Source organism: Oenanthe melanoleuca, chromosome 1 (genome assembly GCF_029582105.1).
Source record: "Oenanthe melanoleuca isolate GR-GAL-2019-014 chromosome 1, OMel1.0, whole genome shotgun sequence".
NCBI classification, from domain to species: Eukaryota; Metazoa; Chordata; class Aves; order Passeriformes; family Muscicapidae; genus Oenanthe; species Oenanthe melanoleuca.
The window spans coordinates 72,048,194-72,071,826 of NC_079333.1; the positions used below are offsets into that span (position 1 = coordinate 72,048,194).

Below are 23,633 nucleotides of genomic sequence, written 5' to 3' on the forward strand. Positions count from 1 at the left end.
TAATATTGCTCCAAATCTATGAACCAGCTTTAAACACTGAGTTTATGAAATTCATGCTTGTTTTGTGAGCAGATTCCTAAAAAGCATCTTTGGCTTTGTTACTTACGAGCAGCTCTCTTTCAGGCAAGGGAACAAATTTCCCTCTTCCACTTCTAAAAGAAAACTGCTGTATTAACACGGTGCACGTGCATTTGGCAAGTGCTTGCTCTGTGAGGATATAGCTTGCTCCAGGTGGATATTGCACATCCCACAGGTGACTTGTGCTGTGACAACCCAAGCCAAATTCACTTAAAGACAACTAAGAGAGCTGCATACATATTTCACAGTAGAAAAGGAGAGATGACAATTCATATTGTACCAGGTCCTGCAACTTGCTGCAGTGGGGGATTATTGACAAATGCACAATTTATCCTGTACTAAAAATCCTGCATCAAAATAGCAGAGTGAAGTTCTTGAGACAGTTGGAAGACATTGGGAGGAATTTTGCATGGTTTTCAGAAAAAAAATAGTTTTTGAGTGTCTTGCTAAATTAAGCAACAAACTCATCAGATGGAAGCACAGGACTGAGAGGTAACACGAGATTTTGGAGTAATGCTGCTAACCCATCTCACTTCTGCCACTGACCTTCCACATTTTCACTGTCCAGTCCAGTGAGCTTGCCAGTTGCTTCAGGTAGAGACCATACCCTGTCTGCATTGGTGCAACTTTAGTGGTTCTTCCATCACAATTTTTAAAATATATTTGCAATACTTTTTAGCACTTAAAGCAAAAATATGATCTGAGAGATAGACTGGGTAAAACCAAGCTGGCATGCACTATTGTGTTTTGCACCTCCAAGTGGATTTTCAGCTCTTCAGAGGTGTTTGAAGATGTCAGGCATGTCCTGACTTAGCTCAGCCCGTAACTTCTGCCTTCAGCCACACATTTGCAATGACAACAGACTTACGACAGGCTTCTGAGAAATGCCTTTTATTGTATGACAGCAGTTGTCACATGAACATCCACAAAAGAAATCATTCCATAGCAATACCAAAATCAAATTTTTACAACAAATGCAAGAACCAAACCAAAACAAAACCAGAGTTAAAATGATGAAAAAGCAGCGTGTTGTTACACAATGTAAAACATATGCAGAAAGCCTCATCTTCTGCAAAACTGTCATGCTCATCACAATCACAGGAAAGAAGTGATTTCAATCCTTTCTTCCCCCCTCCAAATAATAAGAGGCAAATTTTGAAGTGAGATATTTCAAAGGGTCAGTTTAACAAAAAAAAAGCAGCATTTCTTCTGATTCTTTTTGCAAACTTATTTCACACATGTCTTGGGAAGGCTAAAAGAACCAATCAACCTTACTTAAGCAACCACTATTACTGAGGCTGGTCAGAAAGTCCTCCCTCTTCCAAAGGGCAGTACAAATGGTATCACAGACAATTATGCCCATCTGGCAAATGGTGCAGTTCATTAAAGAGAATTTTTCTCCTTAAAACAAAGAAAGAAGTAAAACATTAAATAGCCTATCCTGGCGAACTATGGCTTTGGAAATGCCAATATGCTCTGTTGGCTCACAGTGGTCTTTTGAGAAGGGGTGGAGCAAAGACATACCAAAACAAATGTGTGAAAAACAATTCTCAAGATCAGAAGCAGAGGCTGCTCCTAAGAAACAACAGTTCTGTAACTGATGATTTTCAGTATTACTGTATAAAATTGTATTTATTAGAACTATTTATTAGACTCTGGAATACTTTAAGGCACCTCATGGTGAAGAAATATTTTAAAGGCTTGAATAACTCAGGAGACTGAATTCTTTTTCCAAGATCCCCAGTAAGGTATGCAACTTAGAGTAACCTGCTTTGCTATTTCCAAATAAAGCACAACAATTTTCAAAATGGAAGTTTAAAAGTATTTGAATTTTTCTTTATAAGGAAGCATAAAACACCTTGTTGGAAAGATAATGTATTCATTTAACAGACCAAGACTTTTACCACATGAAGGCCTTTTTCTTCCCCTGATTTGAGTTCTGCCATTCAGGTACACTGCACCTTTTCTACCCAACTAAAGTAAAATGGTCAGTCGGTCTTAATCAACATTTGAACAAAACAGCTATCAACAATACCAGCAAAACCAGTTTCCTGAATAAAATATTTTTTGTTGCTAAAAACCAAAAAGATGAAATAATGCCAATGACAGACATGAATGACTTGCTATCAGTTGTTCTACTCGGCAATTTATGGGTTTCAAGTGTGATTTGGTAAAAAAATTTGTTTTGTCTTATATTGATATTTGATACCTACAGCAAGTAACGTCCTGCCAAAACACGTGAAGAAGCAGAATCAGCATTTTCAGAGATACCTAACATTTTTGTGCACATTCAAAAAGCTACAGGATCAAATTAATTCTAGCTTATAGACTGACAGCTAGATCTGTCAGGGTCTCATACCAGTGAGTCTGCAGCAGCCAGCGTTTTGGAGTTCTGCTCTGAAATATAACTTACCATAGATTCATTTCAGAGCTGAAATGAACTAAAACTGTAATTATACCCTTGGTTTATGTGTGCAGATCTCCTTGGGTCTGATAAAAAAATATAAACTCTAGGTATGTATGGCCAGGAGAACTTGCGATTCTCTTAGAGTATTTAAAAGTCTCTGTATTACAAATCACACTTCCTCTTCTATAAGAACTAGAAATAATAAGAATTGCATATTGTAGAACACAGACTCTGAATATACTCACACTGCTCAAAAAAAGAAGATAAACAAAGGAGCTCAAACTCCCAACTCCAAGATGAAGCCACTGCCTTACTGGTCAGCTCACTCTAGCTGTGTTTTGCTCCGCTCCAACCAGGCCTTTCCATGGCAAAGCTTGGGCAGAGTTTGGACATGGATCCTCGCCAAAAAAGCAGTTGTGAACAAGGCCATGAGGTTGAGCTTTCTTTGTGTTACATAGTCTCCCAGCATTATCTAACATGACTTTACACATTTAAACTTCACATCTTCACATACCTGTGCAATGCAACCACTACTCTCACTCAGCTGCAGAACAGCCCTATCCTTATTTCACACAACTTTAATGGAAAACAGCCACAGAACACACAGGATAATAACTGTGCTAGGACACTGCGTAAGTGGACTGCAGCAGCTCAGAGAAGGGGCAGGCAATACAAAAAGTGGATGTGGCTGGTGTGTTCTCAGAAGGATCTGCCATAAGCACTGCCTACATGAGCACATCTGTGCCACGTGGCTTGGTGGCTGGTAGCTGCCCCTGGCTAGCTGATATTTTATCACCAGATGTAGCACTAGCCTCTTGCTGCACATCGCCGTGCAGTTCCACTGATCTCAGCAGAACTTGTTACAGTGTAAGGTGCTACACATGGCAGGAGAACTGTTAGGACTTGACAAAAAAAACAGGCAAAGGAACAGGCAAAGGACAAAAGCCCCTCATTTTGTAACTCCCTCCTAATGATTTCCAGCCAGGTAAGAGGATGCTACCAGCAAGCACAGATGCCTGATTTTTGTTCCACAAAACAAACACTCTAAAAAAGCCCCTGTCCCTCAGAAAGCTGGCTGGTGGCACTGCAGGCACAATCCCCTCTCTCCTGGGATCTCACAGCAGGACAGCAAGCCCTAGTGCAGGGAGAATGCTGCAACAGGGGAACACGGGTTCTGCTCCTCACCATTGGGCTGGCTCTGAGTGGGAAAATGTCCAAGATGGGTGCTGAGGTACAGGCTTTGGCCTCAATTTATTTCTCAGTAAGAAGTAACTTTGTATCTGACTAAATCATACTCTGGTAGAACTGCTTGAAATGAGAAACATTCATGTTTGCTTTACTTTTAGTCCACTGGATGAACATTGCGTAAATAACACTTGTTTGGCATTACAAAGGTAATAGCAAGCATCTTCAGTGTTTTATAAAAAGCACAGTATTTTCCATGTCCTTAAGAAATCTATTGCCTTTTAGTCTCTCCTGTGCCCTTTAAACCGCAAGAATAGATGTATTTTCTACTGGACCTCAAAGAATAGCTCACTAAATTTGAAAAAAATCTGAAGCAACACAGCACTTGCTTGATTTATTTTTTAAACATGGGAATAGTGCCTTTGTGTTAAAGTGCTTTGCTGAATCAGGACATAACTTATGAATATTGAACCCCTCTCTCACTGCATTCCTCTCTATCAGCAACAGCCATTCGAAACTACAGGTTGTATTTTCCTACTTATTCTGGCAGGATGGTAACTTCAAACAGCTGAAGTTCAACAGAACCTCTGATGCAAAACTTTAAACATACTAAAGTTACATATTTTTAACATATATCTAATGAATTTATTGTGTACCCTGCAGTTACAGCTTTGGCTTGAAGGCACAAATATTAAGGCACAATAAATGCAAATAATGTATACATTTCAATGTGCTGTGTTGAAGATAACTTTGTACTACACAGTATTTAGGTATAATGACATGTCATTCAAACATTTCCTCAAGTTATTTTAATACCTTTTTTTCTTTGATAACCTGGGTAAAAAGAGGAATGTATGTTAAATTATTTAAATATTTCTTCAGTGCAAATGTGGTAATTTTCTTCTGAAGTACAGAAGACTGAGACTGATTTTTCAGCATTTGGATTTTAGCAAAATAAACTAATATTTACATTCATCTTGAACAGCACTATTTGAACGGTTTATTTAAAAAAAAGTATATAGTACTTTTCTATCAAAAAGAAAAAGTGTTTTTGGCTTCTTCAAGTTTTTTTCCTACCAGCCTGCATAGTTACTTGTGACAGGTAGGAAGACAGTTGCTCTGGACAAGTAAGTTGCACACTACCAAATCTGCTGTTCTGACAGAGCTGTCATGCTAAAGTGACAGTGAAAAAAATTTGGTTTTGCTTGCTTTCAAAATATTTCTAAAAGAAAGGAAAAAAAAAAAAGGACACATTCCAATTATTTTACTAAGCTCCAAATATGCACACTAAACCTGTTAGGTGTCCTGCACCTGTTTAAATAAAAGAGATCTCTACCACATAACTTTCAAATAAAAACTGAATCTGCCTAATTTCCTTAGCAACACAAACATAATTAGTTGGAAAGAAAAACATATTGCACTGAAATGAAAGAAACAGGGACAGTAAAAATTTTCTTCTCAGTATTAAATAGAAAGGATGTCCAGTGCAAAGAATTGCCCCCCTCCCTTTCCTCTCCCATTGACACTTGCAAATGTTGTCGCTGAGTTTAGATGATCTCAGGTTTACATTCTACACAGTTAAGGCAATGAGGAATCACAGTGCAGTTTCAGTGATGCATAATCCTGAGGAAGGATCCAAGGAGGAGTCTGTGGCAAGCTGACCATTCTGAACAACTTCTGGGTAATTCTTACTGAAGTATACCTAGGAAAAATATTAGATTCTATGAGTAATTGTGCACCAAGTTCCATTTAGCTTCAAACAATATTTCTGGAAATAAATATAGTCGAGATAAATACACATCCTTAAAAAAATCCCAACAGGAACTTCAGGTTAGTGGCATTCAATGAATGTATGTCACTGATAAATTAGTAAAATTACTGTATGAACTTATATTAAAACAAAATGTGAGAAAAATCCCACACAACCTGTCGATCCCCTCAAATTTTGTTAATTCAGATGAATAGATATGTTTTATCACTTTACATTAAGCTGATAAGTAAAACCATTTTACTAGCTCAAAACATGGAGATAAATTAAAAACAGGATGACAAAGAAGCTGTGAAATCTTACGTCTGCACAAGGGTTTCTCATTTTCACACATAAAATGAGCACAATGGATTTGGATGTTAAAATCAGGTTGTAATCCCTATATTTTACAAACTGTGATTGACAACCATTGAAACTTCGAAGTATATGTATGAAATATCCCAGCCTTTAATTTGTGCTGCAGAACAGTTATAGGGCCTATAGAAATGTGATCTCTGGATAGTGAACCACAATAATGAAAGAAGAAGCAAAAGCTTTAACAATGACTCAACCAAGCAACTTCTCTAAAACGTAAGATGATACCAAATAATAGGACAGTTCTTTGCCAAGCCTTTGAGTTCCTGAATTTTACCAATTTCTAGCTCAACTAGAAGAGATACAGGTTTCCTGATAAATGTATAATCAGAACATAAAGGAAATGAAATGCTGTCAAGTTTCACTGTTCCACAATCATCAGTTTTTAGCAGCTGTATCATATCTCTGTTCCTTGACAGATGCGCATAACAAAATGAAATAATGTCAAGACTTGTGTGCTCTTATCTAAAAATGTGTTGGGTGAAAAAGGACTTCAAATGCAATTTTTTTTCAAAGAAGAATGTGAAAAGTTTTGTTTGAGTCTTTAAAAACAGAAAATACACTATCTTTCTGAAGCTGACACATGTCACGAGTTAGGTCTCATAGTCAGACTGCTTTGAGTACAGCTTATGAAACATTTCTGCAATTTATATTTAAGAGTGTTGTCAACAAATTCAGTTTGCTTGATAATAATGTCCTTTTCATATACATGAATACATGTATAAGACACATGGGATAAAAAAGAAATAGTCATTCTACAAAAATGTTCCTGTAAGTACTACTGTCATCTTTTGTGCACTCACTAATGCAGGGTATATGCATTTTTACAAGTTTCAAAGAATATTAAATCTGATTTGAATCAACAGAAGAATTGGGAGTCCTGTTAAGAGGCATTCCTCAGTAACCAGTCACAATCGGATGCAACAGAGGGACGTTAATGAGGCTGCTGACTGCACACAGGCTGCAGACGGCAGCCTCAGTATTCCCAGCCCATTCCTGCTTTAAAACATAAAACTTTGGCATACTTTTAATGCAGCTTTTGAATGTGATTTTTTTTTAATAGAAAGCTAACAGAAAACCTTGGCACATTACTAGAGATTCAGTGAAATGGCAGCTGCTTTTCAACTGTCTCATTGCAATTCTTCCCCTCAGCCCAATCCCTCAAGATATTAAATGCCCAAGTCTTTATACAAGTTTCTTCCACTGCCAACAGAGCTGCAACCTTTTTGAAAGTAATCACTGAGGTAACACCTAGTGTTTTAATATTTACACATCTGTCATAACTTTAAAGTAAAATAAAACAACCCTTATTTTTCCCTCAAAGTACTCAAGCCTGACTGACAGAAACCCATCCCTATCCTGATGCCACCAAAGCCTGCAGAAAAGCCTCTCTCAACACTGCCAAGAGCAGGGAGAACACACCAACTTCTGTTTATCTGAATAACTGAGCACTTTTGTTTTTTTTTCCTTTTTTCACTGCTTGACGACTATTTCTCTCTTTCCCATAGGATTTTATGCTAGCAGCTTCTTGTAAACTGAGCAAAGATAAAAACAGTCTCACGATGTCAAGCATAACTCAGCTGCCATCAGGCTCACGGGCTATTTAATACATACTCAGCGGTCTCTAATTTGAGTTGTGCCTGTGTTGTTTTCCTTGACATTTGCACAAAAAATGGGGATACTGAGTGACCAAGTGAGACATACAATAGCAACTGGATCAATCTGGAAGTCTGAGCTAGGATTCCAGCAATAGCTCAGTCCTGCAATGCTTCGCAAAGAGGACCATGAGATTTTTTTTTTTAAATTTTGTTTCTTAAATATGTCCAAGTTAGTCTTCCCAATTTAGTATCTGAAGTAGCTCTTAATTTGAACTTTAAGGATATATGCAGAATCAATACTTTTCCAGAAAATGCATTTAAAGTTTCATCTTACTGAAACAAGATCTTGGTACAAGTTTGTGTTGTACAGGTCCAAACTGAAATAAATAAAGATTCAGGTCCAAAATGCAATAAATCAAATAATCATTGCCAAAGCATAGCCACATTCCAAACCATTTTACTTAGCAACCCATTGCAATGCTTTTTGAAAAGTATGTATATATGTCATATTATAATTTCTTTTTATGTGCAGCATGCTGTTTTCCAAAAACAGAAAGAAAGCTGTTCTTCATAAAAACAGTTCTTAGTAACCACAGTAGGAATGTGGGAAATCAACAGCAATACATGCAACAGACTCAGTAGTATAAAAAGAAAAGCCATTGGAATCAGCTCTTCTGACTAAGCGACTTCTCTGAAAGTATGCATGAAGCACAAGGGACAGCAATAACAAAACCCCTGAATTGTTCAAGTCCTTCAAACAAAAAGAACTGTAACTCTGCTTCTGGGTAGCTGCTGACTGGAGATACAGCCTCTTGATTCCCATATTTTCGGTCCGAGTGTGGATAAGCACCATGCTTTGCATTCTTGGCAGATGCTAAAGCTTGTATCTGCCTTCTAGCCTGGGAGTTAGCAAACTTTTTCATCAAACCACATTTCAGCAGAGACTGGTTCCTGGATCTCTTCCCTTCCTGTACAAAATCACATAACATTGATGTGGTAACTGCAGATGACTATACAGGCAAGTAACATCAGGCAATTATTTTTATACATTTTGAATCATCTTTGAATGCAATTGTGCAATTGGGGAGGGCTCTGGGGAAGGAAGGAATGACAGCATGACATAGCTAAATTTCTATAGATGACAGCTGGACAGCCTCACCTCTTGCTTTTCCAAGGAGCACGCCTTAGGAAGCTGGCCTTCGCTTTACAGACAAACAATGGTCACATGAATTTGAAGCTACCCTTTTAAATATCATTTATATAACATCCAGATTGTCACACACAGACCACAGAAAACATGGCTAACCCATTCCCTTCTAATAAGAAAATAAATGAAGCTACACTGCAGCAATGGAAGAGGACAGCAGAACTCCTAACCGAGCTTAGTTCAAGACAAAACTGTTTCCTCAGTTCTGCAATTTGTGCCACACAAGAATTTATAGTGTATGCTCTTAGCTACAGTGCTTTACTTGAAAAAACTCTTTAAAAAATAAAATCTGAGAATATGAACAGACACAGAAATCTTTTCTCTAATCTTCAAAAAGTCCAGTAAAATATCATCCAGACATGAGCACACAGCCTCCATGACAGCAAAATTTTTCATTTTTTTTTCCAACTTGCTGGAAATGCATCTATTTTTTTTTTTACTGGAAAATAGTCAAGCACTTGTCATTTTATTTCCTGTCTGTGTGTTGTTCTCTGTCTATTGGTCTTTTGTTTCCCTAGTGTAACAGCTTAGACCTTGTGTTCCTCTAGCTCTGCTCCACACATCCAGCAACTTGAGGAAAGGAAAGCATAAAGGCTAAAGAGCTTTGCCTCTTGCCTGTAAAAGGCTCTCTTAAGTTATTAGCTGCTTAATACCAGTGCCTTACTTGCATGCTGAAAGCACAATTACATGAGTTCCAAGCAAGCTGCTGCCAAACTGAGCACTGCCAGTCTAAGCTGAAGCAATGCTGAAACTTCGCTGGCACTGAGAGAATTAAAATCTTGCTCTGGACGTCCTGTGTGGTAAATTATCAAGAAAAGAGAAAGCAAGCCAAAGTTAGTCAAAGAGATTCTCAATCACAGGTCATTCTTTTTTATCTTCTTATCTCTGCTTCAGCTTTCCATCTGAGAAGTGGAGATGACATAGCCTTACCTCACAGGCATATTATGAAAGCAAATCCATTGATGTCTCTTAAACATTTTGATTGCCAAAGGAATGCCCACAATTACATTAATAATTCTGTACTCCAAGTAGGATTTGAATAGCTCACAGTAAATCAGGCACAGAGCCTTGCAGGGAGCAAGGCGGCGACAAAACGTTCAACAGCTGTTTCTTCAGCTGAGCCCTGCTCATCTTTGGTGCAGAACAGAGAACCAAGGTACAGGAACAAAGTAAGGGAATGCACAACAGGAGGAATGTGATCAAACCCTCAGAGACCACAGCATGGTCACAGGAACTGAGCCCCAACTAAAATCTGATGGACACTTAAAAAAATACAGACATAACAAATAAATGTCTGATTCTGCAGCCTTAATGTATTTTTTACAGCAGGTTAAGATCAATTCCCAGCACAAGTGAGTACGTCCTATATTATTTACACTTACTGTTTTGTGTACACACAAAAGGATGCAAGAAATCCAGTCTTTCAACTCAGGGTATATAAATACATGTATCATTTGGAAGTCTCTATATATCCCACTGAAAATTACGGCTTTGCCTTGCAAAACTGACAGATCCTTCAGTGCAAGGCTTACTGCAACACTGAATATGCTAACTTGAGATACACAAACTGTACAGACAAACTTAACTATCTCTTCTTCTAAAATTACCCGTTTTGCTGTTTCAATCAGAGAAGCTGCTTCAGTCTTGCCCACTTGTTGCACCATTTTGTAAAACAAGCTGTCTTGTTCTTGCAGCAAAATGTAAGGCTCACCATATTCTTTCAGTCTTCCCGCATCTAAAACCTGTTAAATCAGCAGAAACCAATGTATTAACATAAGAAAATTAAAAACTACATGTTAAGAGACTAGAAACCAAATGTAGGCGACTACAGGCAAGGGGGAAATGTATGCATTTTTAGCACTTAGATGAATTTTGTATCCTGAAAATGAATTCTGTCCTCTTCAAACTAGTATAGCACTTTCTCAGTTTACAGACCTGTTGAACAATTTTAGAGTGCCCTACAGCCATTCCACCTATAGGAATCCAACATGAAGTTATGCAGAATATGGAAATACAATGTTTGTGCAGCCAACAAAGCAGATTATAAGATTCATTGTGTAAGAAGGAAACAAAGAGGTCCAAAATGGGCTCTGAAGTAAACAGCTGTGGGTAAAAACCACGCAATAACCACCAAGACGGTTAAGGGAGAATAAGTAGGTCTTTTGAATTAGAGGTGAAGATGTAATTAAAGAAAATGAGGGTGTTGCTGAAAAGATAAACAATTTCTTGCATCAGTTTTTGCCAACTATGTATTAGAAAGATATTTAAACCTGACTCTGTTCTTTCCACATAAAGAAAAGATCAGATGCCACCATGGACACAGGTACCCAAAAACAGAGGGAGGAAGAAAGAACAACAAATAAATTAAATAAGCATTAAGTCAATAATCCACAGAGAATATACACAGTCAAAAATACAGGAAAAAATTAAGAATAAGCTGATAAACTGTTCTTAGACTAGTGAGAACTTAATTTAAGAATTGCATGGCAGCAAACGCTGAACTTATGTTTTTAAAAGCCTTTACAGGATTAATTCAAGAAAATTTTAGACTAGCATATATATTTTGATACAAGACACCAAATTAATTGAAACAGTAATTAAAACGAAAAACACACAGATCAGAGGTAGAATTTGTTCTTCACAGTTTTAGCAATCACAATTTTTAATGCAGCAGAAGAAAACTAAAGGAAAAACGGTTTATATGGATTTCCAAAGAAAGATATCTGGCGTAACTAAATAACCATGCTACAAAGAACAAAGGTTTTCAAAAACCTGGACAGAAAACAAGAGATTTGAATTAAACAGTGCAGCTTTTTTTGTAGAAAGCTGAACAGGTAGGAACTGGTGGGAACTGTATTTTTCTGGCACAGTTGGCAGCTACTTATGTTAGTCATCAAAAAAAGGAGGTGTCAGAGAAATGACAAACCTGCGAATGACACAAAAATGTGCAGGTAAGTCTAGACCAGAGGTTCAGATACACCAAACTAACCTAAGAGAATGAGAAACACAATAGCAGGGAAAAGCCAATATTGACAAATGCAATGCACTCAAATTCTTAACCTGCTTATAAATTAATGGTATTGACTCAAGAAAGAGACTTGGGTTTTAGTCTCAGTCCTTTATGCCATGAGTAGGAGTAATGGAGTTTAAAAAAAAGGAAGAGAATTTATGTGAGAAAACAATTCAGAAAATATTTTTGTTCTTATATAAATAAAAAACTGAATACACAGGCATGCTATTGACAAAGATATTGCCACAACAAAAGGACTTCAAGGACTCGTAACTCAAGCCATAATTGTGGTGGTACATACTTGTGAGAAAAAAAGAAAGATCTAAAAAAATGGAGTTGTTGATTTCAGGAAAGAAATTAATAAAAGGTATTGTGAGGACAACTTCCAAAGTAACAAAAATAGTGTACAAACTTCTGTTTGAAAGAAGAACCTCCAACAAGCTTGGAGAAAAATTCAGAGTCCTGTGAGGAAGCTTTCAAATGTGTTCTTTGCCTGCGCAGCTCCACAAAACCAAACATCCTGATGGTCAAGGGCCTGGCAGATCTCCAAGCAGCCTGGAACCCAGTAAGTGACAAAATCCACAGAGAAGGGACACAGCTGATCCCTTTGCCTGCACTGGTGTGAAAATACCACACTGCCAAGATCACTGTTGACTTGTTTGACACCAGAGACCCAGGGAAAAGGGACCCACTCCTTTCCTTCTGGTTCAATTAAGTACATGGCATTTGAATGGAAAATAACTCAGACAACAAACAGCAGCATAATTACATCTCATTTTATGAATTGTATGCACAGAAACCTACAAGAAGATATCTGCTATTTTCAAAAGTTCTTAGCTGAGAGAACCCAGCCTATATTACGAATTTCATTTACCAGTGATTTCCAGTATCATTTAGAATTGCAGCTAAAGAAAGCGTGCACAGAAAAATCTTAAATATTAGTAATATTGCACACCACAACATACAGATACATTTATATTTTAACACATGCAGTATTTCACTCACAGAAGTATGCTTGCACACATGCTGACTTTTCATTGTACTTAGTCCTATCCCATTTACTCTTAATATTTAATGATTAATTATAACTATAATTTTTATCACAATTTTTTTTAAGCCACTGTATGTCACAGTTAAGGACAGCTTCCTTAAAATGCAATAAATTATCGTATACAATTCAACATTTAAATCAGGGTGCCACAGCATGGAATATCTCTGTTGCCTTTAAGTAAAGCTTTTTCCAGCATAGCACTAGATTATGCAAGCACACCTTAAGAAGGGCAACGAAAAGCATCTTCATTAAATGTGTCTCTAAATGTACTAGTAAAGAACTGCAACAGACAAGTAGAGGGTTTAAAAAAATATTACTGCAGTATTGCAATTTTAACATTTAATTTTGCAAATGTCTGAAACAAGCACAAACATAGTCAATCTCTCCTCTCCAGAGAACCTGGAGAAAGGGGAAAAATTATTTTTCCTTGGCAAGTTTTAAGATGAACGGATAGAGTGAGCAATTTCTGTCTGGAGCAACTCCATCCACATTTTTAACAAATCATTAAACCTATTCACAACCTTTCTTTGGGAGTAAAACCCAAACTTGTATTATAAAGATAGATAGAACAGTCATAGGAAAAACCAGCTGTGTTAGTTTTTAAAAAAATCTGAAATGAAAAATAAAGTATGAAACTGAACAGACAATATCATTCCTACAAGTCAGAACACCATAAACACTGTTCACCAAGGAAAACCACTTTCTACTAACTGCTGTCATCTGTGAGACAATGGAGAAAATTTAAGCTGGTTTACTTGGTAGTTAGACATTTATATATTTATATATTTATTAAAAAGTGCTTAGACAAAGAGATAGGTACTCTTCTTTGAAGAAATGTGTGCTGATAAGATTTACATAAATAAATAGGTACTTTGGCTAAGGCTTTGCATACTCTTACTCACTGACTCCAAGCCAAATTAAAATCATTAGGACTTCAAAAAGCCAGCTAATCATTCAGGAAAGGTGGAATCTGGTGTTTACCAGCCACATATTTTCCGATCAACTTGCAGCGCTTATCACTGCACAATACAAGGGAATCGAACCCAGATGCATCCCAAGGCAGTTGTACCAGTGGAACTTGACAGAGAAGAGCCACAGAAGCCTGTAGCTGGTGAAATCAGATCAGCAGGGAGATTGTGGAGGACACACACAGGAGCACTTGACTCTGAATCAGACTTGAATTTCATCACAGACTTCAGTGCAGATATTGAGAGGGGTTTTCTGCAGATCACTAAACTTGTCAGCTCCTCACTCTGACTCTTTGTAAAATACACAAAATAAAGACTTGATCATTCTGTGGGAGCTAACTGCCTGTGAAATACTTAGACAGCCCAGAGTGAAATAAAAGCAAACACAAAGGAGTTATATAAACCCAAAGTGGTCATATGTAAACCAGGGCCAGATTCTCCACCCTCTTGCACTGGCAGTTTCTTTCACCTTGCCTGCACTGTTCTTGCCTTTGTAGTACCACCTTTATGACTTCAACAGGATTTTCTCATACGAAAGCGTAATTCTAACAGTACAAAATTTACAAAATTGGCTGCTGGCAATCATACAAAAGAAAACACGCAGGAAAATTGCTGTTCAATGGAATTTTCTCACCTCCCTGAGTATGGTGAAAATATCTTTGCTTATAGCTATCCAAATTAGCATTGCTCAAGCAGCAATACAGAGACATGTTAAGTTCAAACAGGGCTCAAATGATGTATTATTCTTGAGTAAAATCCTCACACGCCATCTAATTCTACTCCACCTAATGTTTCTGGTAGAATAGAAACATTGAATAGTTTGAATAGTCTGCAGCAGTGACAGCTCATCTAAGTTGTGATCTTTCCAGAAGGTTAAGAACCATACTGGCAGAAGACAATACAGTTTTGAAAAGCATTTTGTTTGATATTTGGGGCACAGAATAACACAGAAAGGGCATTATTAAAATACGACAGGGAAGGACAGAGAAACAGAAAAGAAGTATTTGATCTTGACCTGCAATATCCAACATGAGAAGATTATTAGCCATTTAAATGTGTTTATGTTAAATCTAACTAGCACAGGAGTATTTGCCTATACCACAAAAATGTTGCTGAACTAAATTTAGGTATGATTTGAGAACTAGGTATGATTTTGCCTCAGCTGTAACCTACCAGGGATATCTATCCCCACTTTGCCTAGGTGCCTCCCTAAACCCCCAAGCTTTGCATTATTTCCATCCCACAGCTTCATAATTTAATGTATTAACTAAGACAAAAAAAAAAAACAGAGGAAGGAAGACACAAAGTAAAACATAAAACGGTGAAAAATGAGTCAGGAAATGCATTTCACCATGAAAAGAGAAAAACAAAGCAACAAACATCAAGGATACTATGTCAAATTAGTTGAGTTTCCAGCAGAAACCTAGGCAGCAGAGCCAGGAGAATACCCTTCCTCCTTGATGATTCCTCAAATAATCCATATTGTTCTGTTGCACAGGACTTTGGAGAAGCCAACACTCATTTTATAAGTGAATTTTACAGTCTTCTTTATGGATTAACACATGTAAAAGAAGTATCATTAGCCACAGAGAGAGAAAGAACAAGAGACTTTTAAAACACTGTAACAAACAACATGTACTTACAGCTATCCATAGACACAAAAAACAAAGTTCTAAATCCTGTGTTTTCTAACTTTCAGCAACAAAAGCAGACAAACCAAGAGAACAATAGTTATAAAACATTCTGAGAAAAAAAACAATCCAAGGTTGGAAGTGTTCAGCAACAGAGGAGGGGGGCAAGGGAATATATTTCAATTATTATTGAGGAATGACTAGTATTCTTATTCACGTTCATATTCACCATTAAGCCAGAGGGGAAATGGGACATTTAAGAGTTGATCATAAATGTTTTTATTTCCTATTCAAAAGGAAAATAATTCAAGGAAATTATCTCCTTGGGAATACATCTGATTTAATTTAGACTTGGAGAAGACATCACCAAACAAAAAAATCATTATTAAAGTTCAAAACTCTGCTAGGAGTACAACTTTGAACAATGTTTTCCTCAGAGAGCATACATCAAGATGATCTTCAATAAAGTCCTGCGAAGAGGAGGATATTCAGGAGATGCTTCTGGTTACATCATATTATAAGAAATATATTCACCCAAGACAATACATAGCTTTGTGGGAAAGAGTCAACAGCCTCTACTCCAGTTGGCATAAAGTTCAGATTCAAGCATTCTCTGTCTCTTCTGTCTCATCATGGTTTGTCAAAACAGATCAGAAACATGCACATACTTCTCCGAAGAATCATTTATAAATATCAACCTATCTAAACATGTTTGTGAACATTGAAGCACATTGACAAGGCTGCAAATATAACTCAGAAACTATTTTAAAGGGTTTTTTTTCCTTTTCTTTTCTTTTGAATGTTTCATCTCTTTTTTAAAATTTCTGGTGGTGGGGTTTGGGTTGGTTACTTTTTTGGGTTTTTTTGATTTTTTTTTTTTTTAAGCCTTCAGGTTTATTCAAAGCATTCCCCAAGCTCCTTCAGGGTTCCTATACAAATTATTCTACCAGTAACTCCAGACAAATTTAGTGTCAAATAATGTCTATTTCATGTCTCGTGTACATGAACAGAGCAGAGTTGGGAATTTACCTTCTTATAGTCTGAATTATTATTTTCAGATTTTCCAAAAAACTCGCCTCAGCAGAGTTTAACTTTGCTATAACAGTGCCAGACTTGCCACTGGTCATTGGGATTTGACATGTACCCCCTAATCCCCTGTTTCACAGAAAAAGCAACTTTAGACATCTTGTTCTGTAATTAGAAATAGTGGACTTCTTTAAACTGAAATTATTCTTTGGCTATAACTTAGGGGAAATTGAGCATGCAGCACTGCCTGGTAAATTGGTCCATGCAGGTTTTCTCTGGGCTTGTTGCAGAGATTTAAAAAAATCTACCTTCTTTTCTTCCAACTGATGACATGCCACTGTAAGCTGGATGGAATGTTGGGAAAAAATACCAATGACATATAATGAGACTTATTCTACTGATAATCACTTGATATGAACTCCTTCTGTGTCTTGTTGAAAAGTCTGTTAACCACACACTACAAATGTCTCTTGTATTGCAGTTTCCTCACCTCCAAATATCTGATATACCAGTGCAAGTCCAACCCTTGCTTCAGAGGGTACAAAGGGCCTTGTGCCAGTGCTTACCAACAGCTCACAAAAACACTTATGTGCTGACAAAACTCTCCCTTGGTCAATCAGTAATGACTGCTTCCATCACTGTAAAGCCACATTTCTCAACTGAGATTGCAGAATGGCTCAAATGTGGCCCTGAAGTGATATGAGATATACTTCATTTTAAGAAATCCCACTCTTTAATAAAGCTTTTGAGGGTCTTAGAAAGGTAGATAAGCTACAAGGATATTATACTTTTCAAGAGGCTAAGGAATATTGTTGCAGATGACTGAGCATGTCTCCTGGTTTTATCAGTTTCTGATGACAATGAACTTGTGGCTCAGCTGCCACGCACAGAGTTTCACCTTATCACAAACTCTCTGCTCAGGGCATCAACCACCAGCATGACCTGTGCTAATTTGCTTTTAAACAGTAATACAGTGTTTCTGAGCAAGCAAAAATCATTCTTTAAAGATGTGTTACTATTTCTAGTACAGTCTAGATTCCATATCATTGTCTTTAAAGAAACATGGTATAACCATCCTGTTCTTACATTGATGGAAACACATTCACACATAAATGCCTGACAGAATGAGAGATCAAGGTTCATCAAACATTGGCTTTACTTCCTGTAGAAATTCAAATTCAAATTCTTCGTTTGAATGCTTCCAGCTGAAGTACTGCCTCAATAATTAGTTGTTTTTATTTAGGCAAAGGAAGAATCTTGCTGGGCAGCCCTCTTGAAATGGGAGCAGCTTTTAAGAACTAAAGATGTCAATGTTTTAGAGAAATGTGACTTAAAAGTGGCAAACAGAATCAAGAACTCTAGTGTACTTTCAAACTCTTTGGGATTTTTACTTGATTTTATAGGCAGATAGGCCAGGTGTGACATTTACAACTGTCCCAGACACACCGATTCAGCTGACAAGACTCGCTCTGATACAAGACCATAGCATGTAGCTCAGTATCTTATGCAAAACCTGGCTTAAACAGCAATATATAATCTTCTCTTAAAGATGCATATATTACTCAGTTTTGAAAGCAATGTCTTCATTGCTGATATTTCTGGAATTCAATAAATTCCAAGAAAGAAAACGGAAGGATCTTGTTTTCTCTTCTAGTTTGGTAAACATCAACCCAGTTTCAGAAGATCTGGGAACAGTGGAAACTGCCTTTGCTCAGAATCAAAACAAAACTGACCATTTCTAAAAAAAGAATTTGCTAAATGCTCAGATCTTGCAGAAACTCTGGAAGTCTTGAGTTAACAAAAGAAAGGAGAAACCTAATGGTTTCCAGGACCTCTGCTCTCCAAGCAGGTCCCCTTCTATGAGTATGCTCCGTATTCTTGTTTTCACATTTCCTTACTTGAGACACTTTGGGCCCAGAACTCAGTGGGGATCTTCCTTAGGTTGAATAAAATAAGAATTAATTTAGTTCTAATACTCCTTAGCCCATATTTTCAAGACAGTAGCCCATATTTTCAAGACAGAGGCTGAGTCAAAAAAAGGACTTTTATTAGTGTTTGTTCCTTTTGAATAATGACAGCAGGTACACCTGTATTCATGTAGCAATTTTACTGCGGATTACTGGATTCAGAGCCACAATGTACTTTAAGGTTTTTATGAAGAATTAGATGCTTAGTTGTAAAAATTCAGCATCCCTTTTAGTTACTATAATCCATTAAGCTCCTTTTACATTCTTAAACAGAACAGATTGCAATAGCACAAGCATAATATCCAGTAATACTCCAGATACTGGGCTCATAAAAGGTCAAATCCCCTTCCACCTTTCTATTAGAGAACAAAAAAAAAAAAACAAACAAACAAACAATTTTTACCCATCCAGCTGTCCTGCTTTAGAACTTTGAAGGAAGTCGTAATTAATTCTTATTTTCAAAAATTTTCATATTTTATCATCCCAGGCTCCAGGAATATTTATGGTCTCATCAACTGACCTCTCTTAGACATCCCGAGCACTTGAGGGCCAGTGTCTGACAGCGGGCAGCTCTCCACCAAGGAAACACTTTGACATGGACACACTAGAGATCAGAGAGTCACCACCAATGATGCAACACAGATTTCACAAAGAATAGTTCTACAACCAGGATTGCATGTTCTGTTCTTGTGACTTTACATACTACCGCCTAAACAGAATGTTGAGATTTGCTGTAGAACACATTCATTTTCCAGCAGTGATATTTAAGTAAGTGGAAAAGAAAGCCACCTAAAGAAGAGTCAACAGACCACAGCTTTTCTGACTTCAACTCAGTATTACTAATTGAAGTGCACTTCACTTAGTCCACTACTTTCCTGTGTTCTACACATCTCCATCTGAAGCTGGGCCACTGCAGTCAAAGCTCACATGAAGGTATCAGTAGGACAGATGGGGCTTCCTCACTGCTACAAGAGCTCTGCCTCTCACTGGGCTGCAGATTCAGACTCCCTTATATTATCCTTTGACAACTCTTGCCCTTCTGGCAGTGCAATTCTTCAAAAGGCAGGGCTTAACCTGATTGCCCTGTGTACACAAAGGACATGACGTTTTTCTGGGAATGGTGAGCATTGCATCCAGAATTCTTCAGGCAGAGCACAGACTTCTGCACTTCCTGGAAAAATGCTGGCATCTCCATGGTAAGGAGGGGCAGTATGGCCATCACCACCATGTTCACTTAGGTGTCTATCACCACTATCCCATCTCCATCTGGATGGATGAAGGATATTAATGTGCAATACTGGGTCAGATATGACAGCTCCAGAGAGAGACAAGTGCTCAGACCTTGTCTGCTCTACAGCATTTTCTATCTAGCTGTAGGTAACGCCCTTTTCACCACACACCACGCTGCCCGGATCTCTCTCTCTCTTTGATTCCAAGATGTTTATACTTACTCTGGGTGGACTGATTGCTCTGCTGAAGTTAGACATCTACAGTGCAGGAAACACAGTTCCTGATTTATGAGTCCCAGATGTTCCACCATGGCAAACACAACATCAGAAAAATGAGAATAACCGAATGAGGGAGGCGCACCGGAAAGACGTGGGAAGTAGGAGGCTTATCGGAAAGACGTGGGAAGTCATCTTCTATTGACCAAAAAAAACAACTCAGGTCTGGCTGTGAAGTGCATTGTATTGTTACCCTGAATATTAGTCATTTCAGAATGTAACCACAACAGGTTTTCCCATAAATAAATCAAATCTCTTCCCATGATTCTCTCATCAAAAAACTTCCTATTTGAATGACAGTTTTTAATTACTAGATCAAGTTCTGCTTGCATAAAGAGTTTCCATTTCAAAGAAGTACTGCACTGATATGAAAACTCTCTGGAGAAACATCCTTGCCATTGAAAAATGCACAAGTTTTGACTCTGTGGCTTTCCTCTGAAGAGGCCATGGCATAGTATATATAGCAAACAACTCCATCAGGTTCTTGCCAGATGCATATACTTTATTTGCAACCAAACCACTATGTCCCTGGGTGAGCCTCAATTTCTGTACGCATCTGTTTTCCCATCTGTAAAAACAGAGTTTCTAAAAAGCATTTCTCAGTCTGAAGAAGGAAGCAGAGAGGAGAGAGAGGAATGGGTGACAGGAATTTTATAAGATCCCCCTGGAAGTCTTGGGAGTGGTGCCCAATGGCTGCCACAAGCTGCAGATGTAGTTTACATAAAAGGCCTTTGCCCTCTCTATGGTGAGGACGGGACAGGGAAGCAGCTGTTGAGGTGGTGGAGAAGCTACAGGGAATGAAGGATCAGTGAAGCAAGCCTGAGCTGAACTTCTGCCAGGATTTGCCACGACAAAAGAGGTAACTGCAGTTTTCATCCTACCCTCCACTTCTGGCAGGCAGCAGAGTGTCTGCCTGTGCCAAAGAGCTAAAATGGGTACTGCTAGCACCTGATGGGAAGAGTTACAACTTGGCTTCTCAAAGTAATGAAGGAAAAGGAATGAGAAAGTGTCCTATTAAATGCTGGAGGAGCACAGAGGGAAGAAAAAAAAAGGAGCTTGAAAACCGCTGGATTATAATTTTATGGTAGTATTATTTGATGGGCTGACTTAACAAGTCTTTCCAACTTTGGTTCCAAAGATTGTATGGATACTTCCCTATCTCACCCAGGTGTTTGAAGTTTAATTAATTAATGTTTATAAAGAGCGTTACAATTTCCAGATGAAAGGTCCTATGCAAGTGCAATGTAGTATTACTCATTGAGGCGACTGGGTTAGAGAGTATCACGTTACACAATACAGCTCTTCCCTCAATGATTTTAAGTGTTTGAAGTTCTGATAAAATGTGTTTATCACTAAGGCAGATATAATGGAAATACTCTTAAGGCGTGACCTGGATTATGAAAGCAGAGGTATGGTTTTGGGAATGGAACAAACGAGAATTAAAACAACTCCTGAGGCCAGATTTGTCTACAGTTGTATAAAATATATTCTGTTCTTCCTTTTTTCCCTCCTTGAGTAGGCTTTTCTTCTCTTCTAAAATAGAACCGGTTATTACGACGGGTGTGAGCAGACATGCAACAGTTCACGTTCAGTTCCTATTTCCATACTCATTCAACTTGACATTTTCTCATGACTTTCTCAAAATTATTTTCTAATTTTTATTTTTTTTATGTTTGGATTAACCCTAAAGGGGAACACTTTCTTTTTGGAAAATTCTGCTTCAACTAGTAATTAAATCCAAAACTCAAGGACAACGCCAAGCTGGAGACTGCAGCAAACACACTCAAGACATGATGACCAGTTTTGACCCCCCAGTACAAGAAAAAGCAAGGAAAATTTGAGCCAGCTTGAAATGGGGTTACCAGGGTGGTCAGTGAACTGGAGCACCTATGAGGAGAGGCTGATGGAACAGGGTGTGTTCACCCTGGAGAACTGACGGCTTCAGGGGCTTAACAGCAACCTTCCCATATCTACAAAGAAGTTACTGACAAGACAGAAGGTTCTTTAGTGAGATACACAGTGGGAAAACAAGAAACAATTGCCATAAAAGGAAGAAAAGCTTTCACTGGATACAAGGAGAAAAAAGATTTCAATCTTTTAATTATTGCAGATAATTAAGCAATGGAGTAGGTACCCAGAGACTGTGGAATTTCCACTTCTCAAAGTTTTCAGCACTCAAATGGAAAAAGTCCTGAGCAATCTGATGTGAAATTAGTGCTGACCCTGCTTTGAGAAGGAGGTTCCTTTCAATCTGACTCAATGGGAAGGGAGGAAAGGCCAAGGTGATGTCCACTTGTTCAGGAATGGGCTTGAACATTCGTGATTGATTTAAGAGAGCTGAACAAGTTTGCTCAAAAATTGTTTGAAAAATAACTTTCTCATAATTTGTCAAAAGACAATTGCTAATATTTTGACTGCCAGGTTCTATCTTTTTTCTTCTTCCTCCATTTTCTAAAAAACTTGTCATGATAGTAAACAACAGAAATTTGGGATGACCTATAAAAAAGGCATTATTGCACCCAGAGTTCTCAATTAAAGGAAAAACAAAACCAGGATATTTAATAATACCAGGTAAATGAATAACAATGCACTTTCTTTGAGCACTTCTGACTCTTGAAAAAAAGAATCTGCATCAAGTTAAATTTGTGAATTACTAAAACCTATCATTGACTAACCAAATTATAGAATGCCCTAAAAACTTTCCTTAGCTCCATTTTTGTGATACTGAAGTAAATTAATTTTCCATGAATAGTTATTTTATTAATAGTCCTTATTAATTAATAGTTAAGTCTTCTAGAGGAATATTCTTGTTCTTGGCATTTTTAAGATGTTTTTCTTCCAAAATTCTGCTTTATTTCTTCTAGGAGTTACATACCCAAGTAAACCAAGCAATTAAAGCATAACAGAAGCACACCTGCCAAAACTCTAATCATTCTAAATATGAGACGGTAATTCTGATTTGCCCCTAAACAGGATCAATAACTGAGTAAGGATGTCAAGAAAACAGGATTATTACAAAGTTACATGTCAGTTTCCTCCTTGTTTTTACCAGGCTTCTCACCCTCCTATCTCCCCTAGTTTACAGAAATCTTTAAGATCAAAATAGAGCAATCCAAAAGATGAAAAATATTTAATAGTTACTAGTGACTGCAGACTCAAATACACATCTTCTTGCAAATCTCTTTCTTAACACTTTAAAGAAGCCAAAAGCATTAAAGCCTATTAGAAAATTAGGAAACTAGAAATTTTAATAGTGACTAAACTGAAACAACATAAGGGTAAGAATAATGTACAGGCACTTAAAATGCAATAGAGCAGCTATGTACTAGGCAATTATCCTGAGTAGTTTGGGGAAAAGGGCAATTATTTTGCTTTGTTGCAACAATTTTTGGCAAAAAAAGTAAATAAAACATTTCATGTTCGTTGCAACTTCATGACATTAAATGTAAAACTAGGAAAACATCTTCATGGAGAGAGCATTCTATGCCTAACATTTAATGGTAGTTAATGAACCAAAACCCACAGAAATCTCTTTGGACAGCTAACAAACACACACAGCTATTAATTAGGTCACAGTAGTTTCCTCACAAATCTTTTGTTCATTTCAGTTGTAGAAAACACCAACATATCCATTAGACCTGTGGGGAGGTATTCACCAGAGAAGAAAATATTTATTTATTATACATTAAATGCTTGCAATTACATGACTACTTATGGCAGTTCTGCTGGTTTCTCTCCTTGTAAGTAAACTATAATCACTGAGCTCACAACCTATTCTACTCCTCAGAACACCACTCACCTCAGCAGATGGAATTGTTTAATTTTGTGTATTTCATGCAACCACTGTAACTCAATCAAAGACTTTAAAATGTTTTGAG

At 37.5% G+C, this 23,633-nt stretch overlaps 1 protein-coding gene across 1 annotated transcript in view; it reads right to left on the reverse strand.

The window, feature by feature from the left end:
• Window positions 1–953: 953 nt before the first annotated feature.
• The window catches only part of ABCC4 (ATP binding cassette subfamily C member 4), a 140,322-nt gene continuing 117,642 nt past the window's right edge, over window positions 954–23,633 (reverse strand). Inside the window, exons 30-31 of the mRNA XM_056496459.1 lie at window positions 10,205–10,339; window positions 954–5,372 (exon numbers count right to left, since the gene is read on the reverse strand). Of these exons, the coding sequence (XP_056352434.1) occupies window positions 5,265–5,372; window positions 10,205–10,339 (243 nt within the window). The 3' untranslated portion in view covers window positions 954–5,264. The remainder of the gene's footprint in view (window positions 5,373–10,204; window positions 10,340–23,633) is intronic.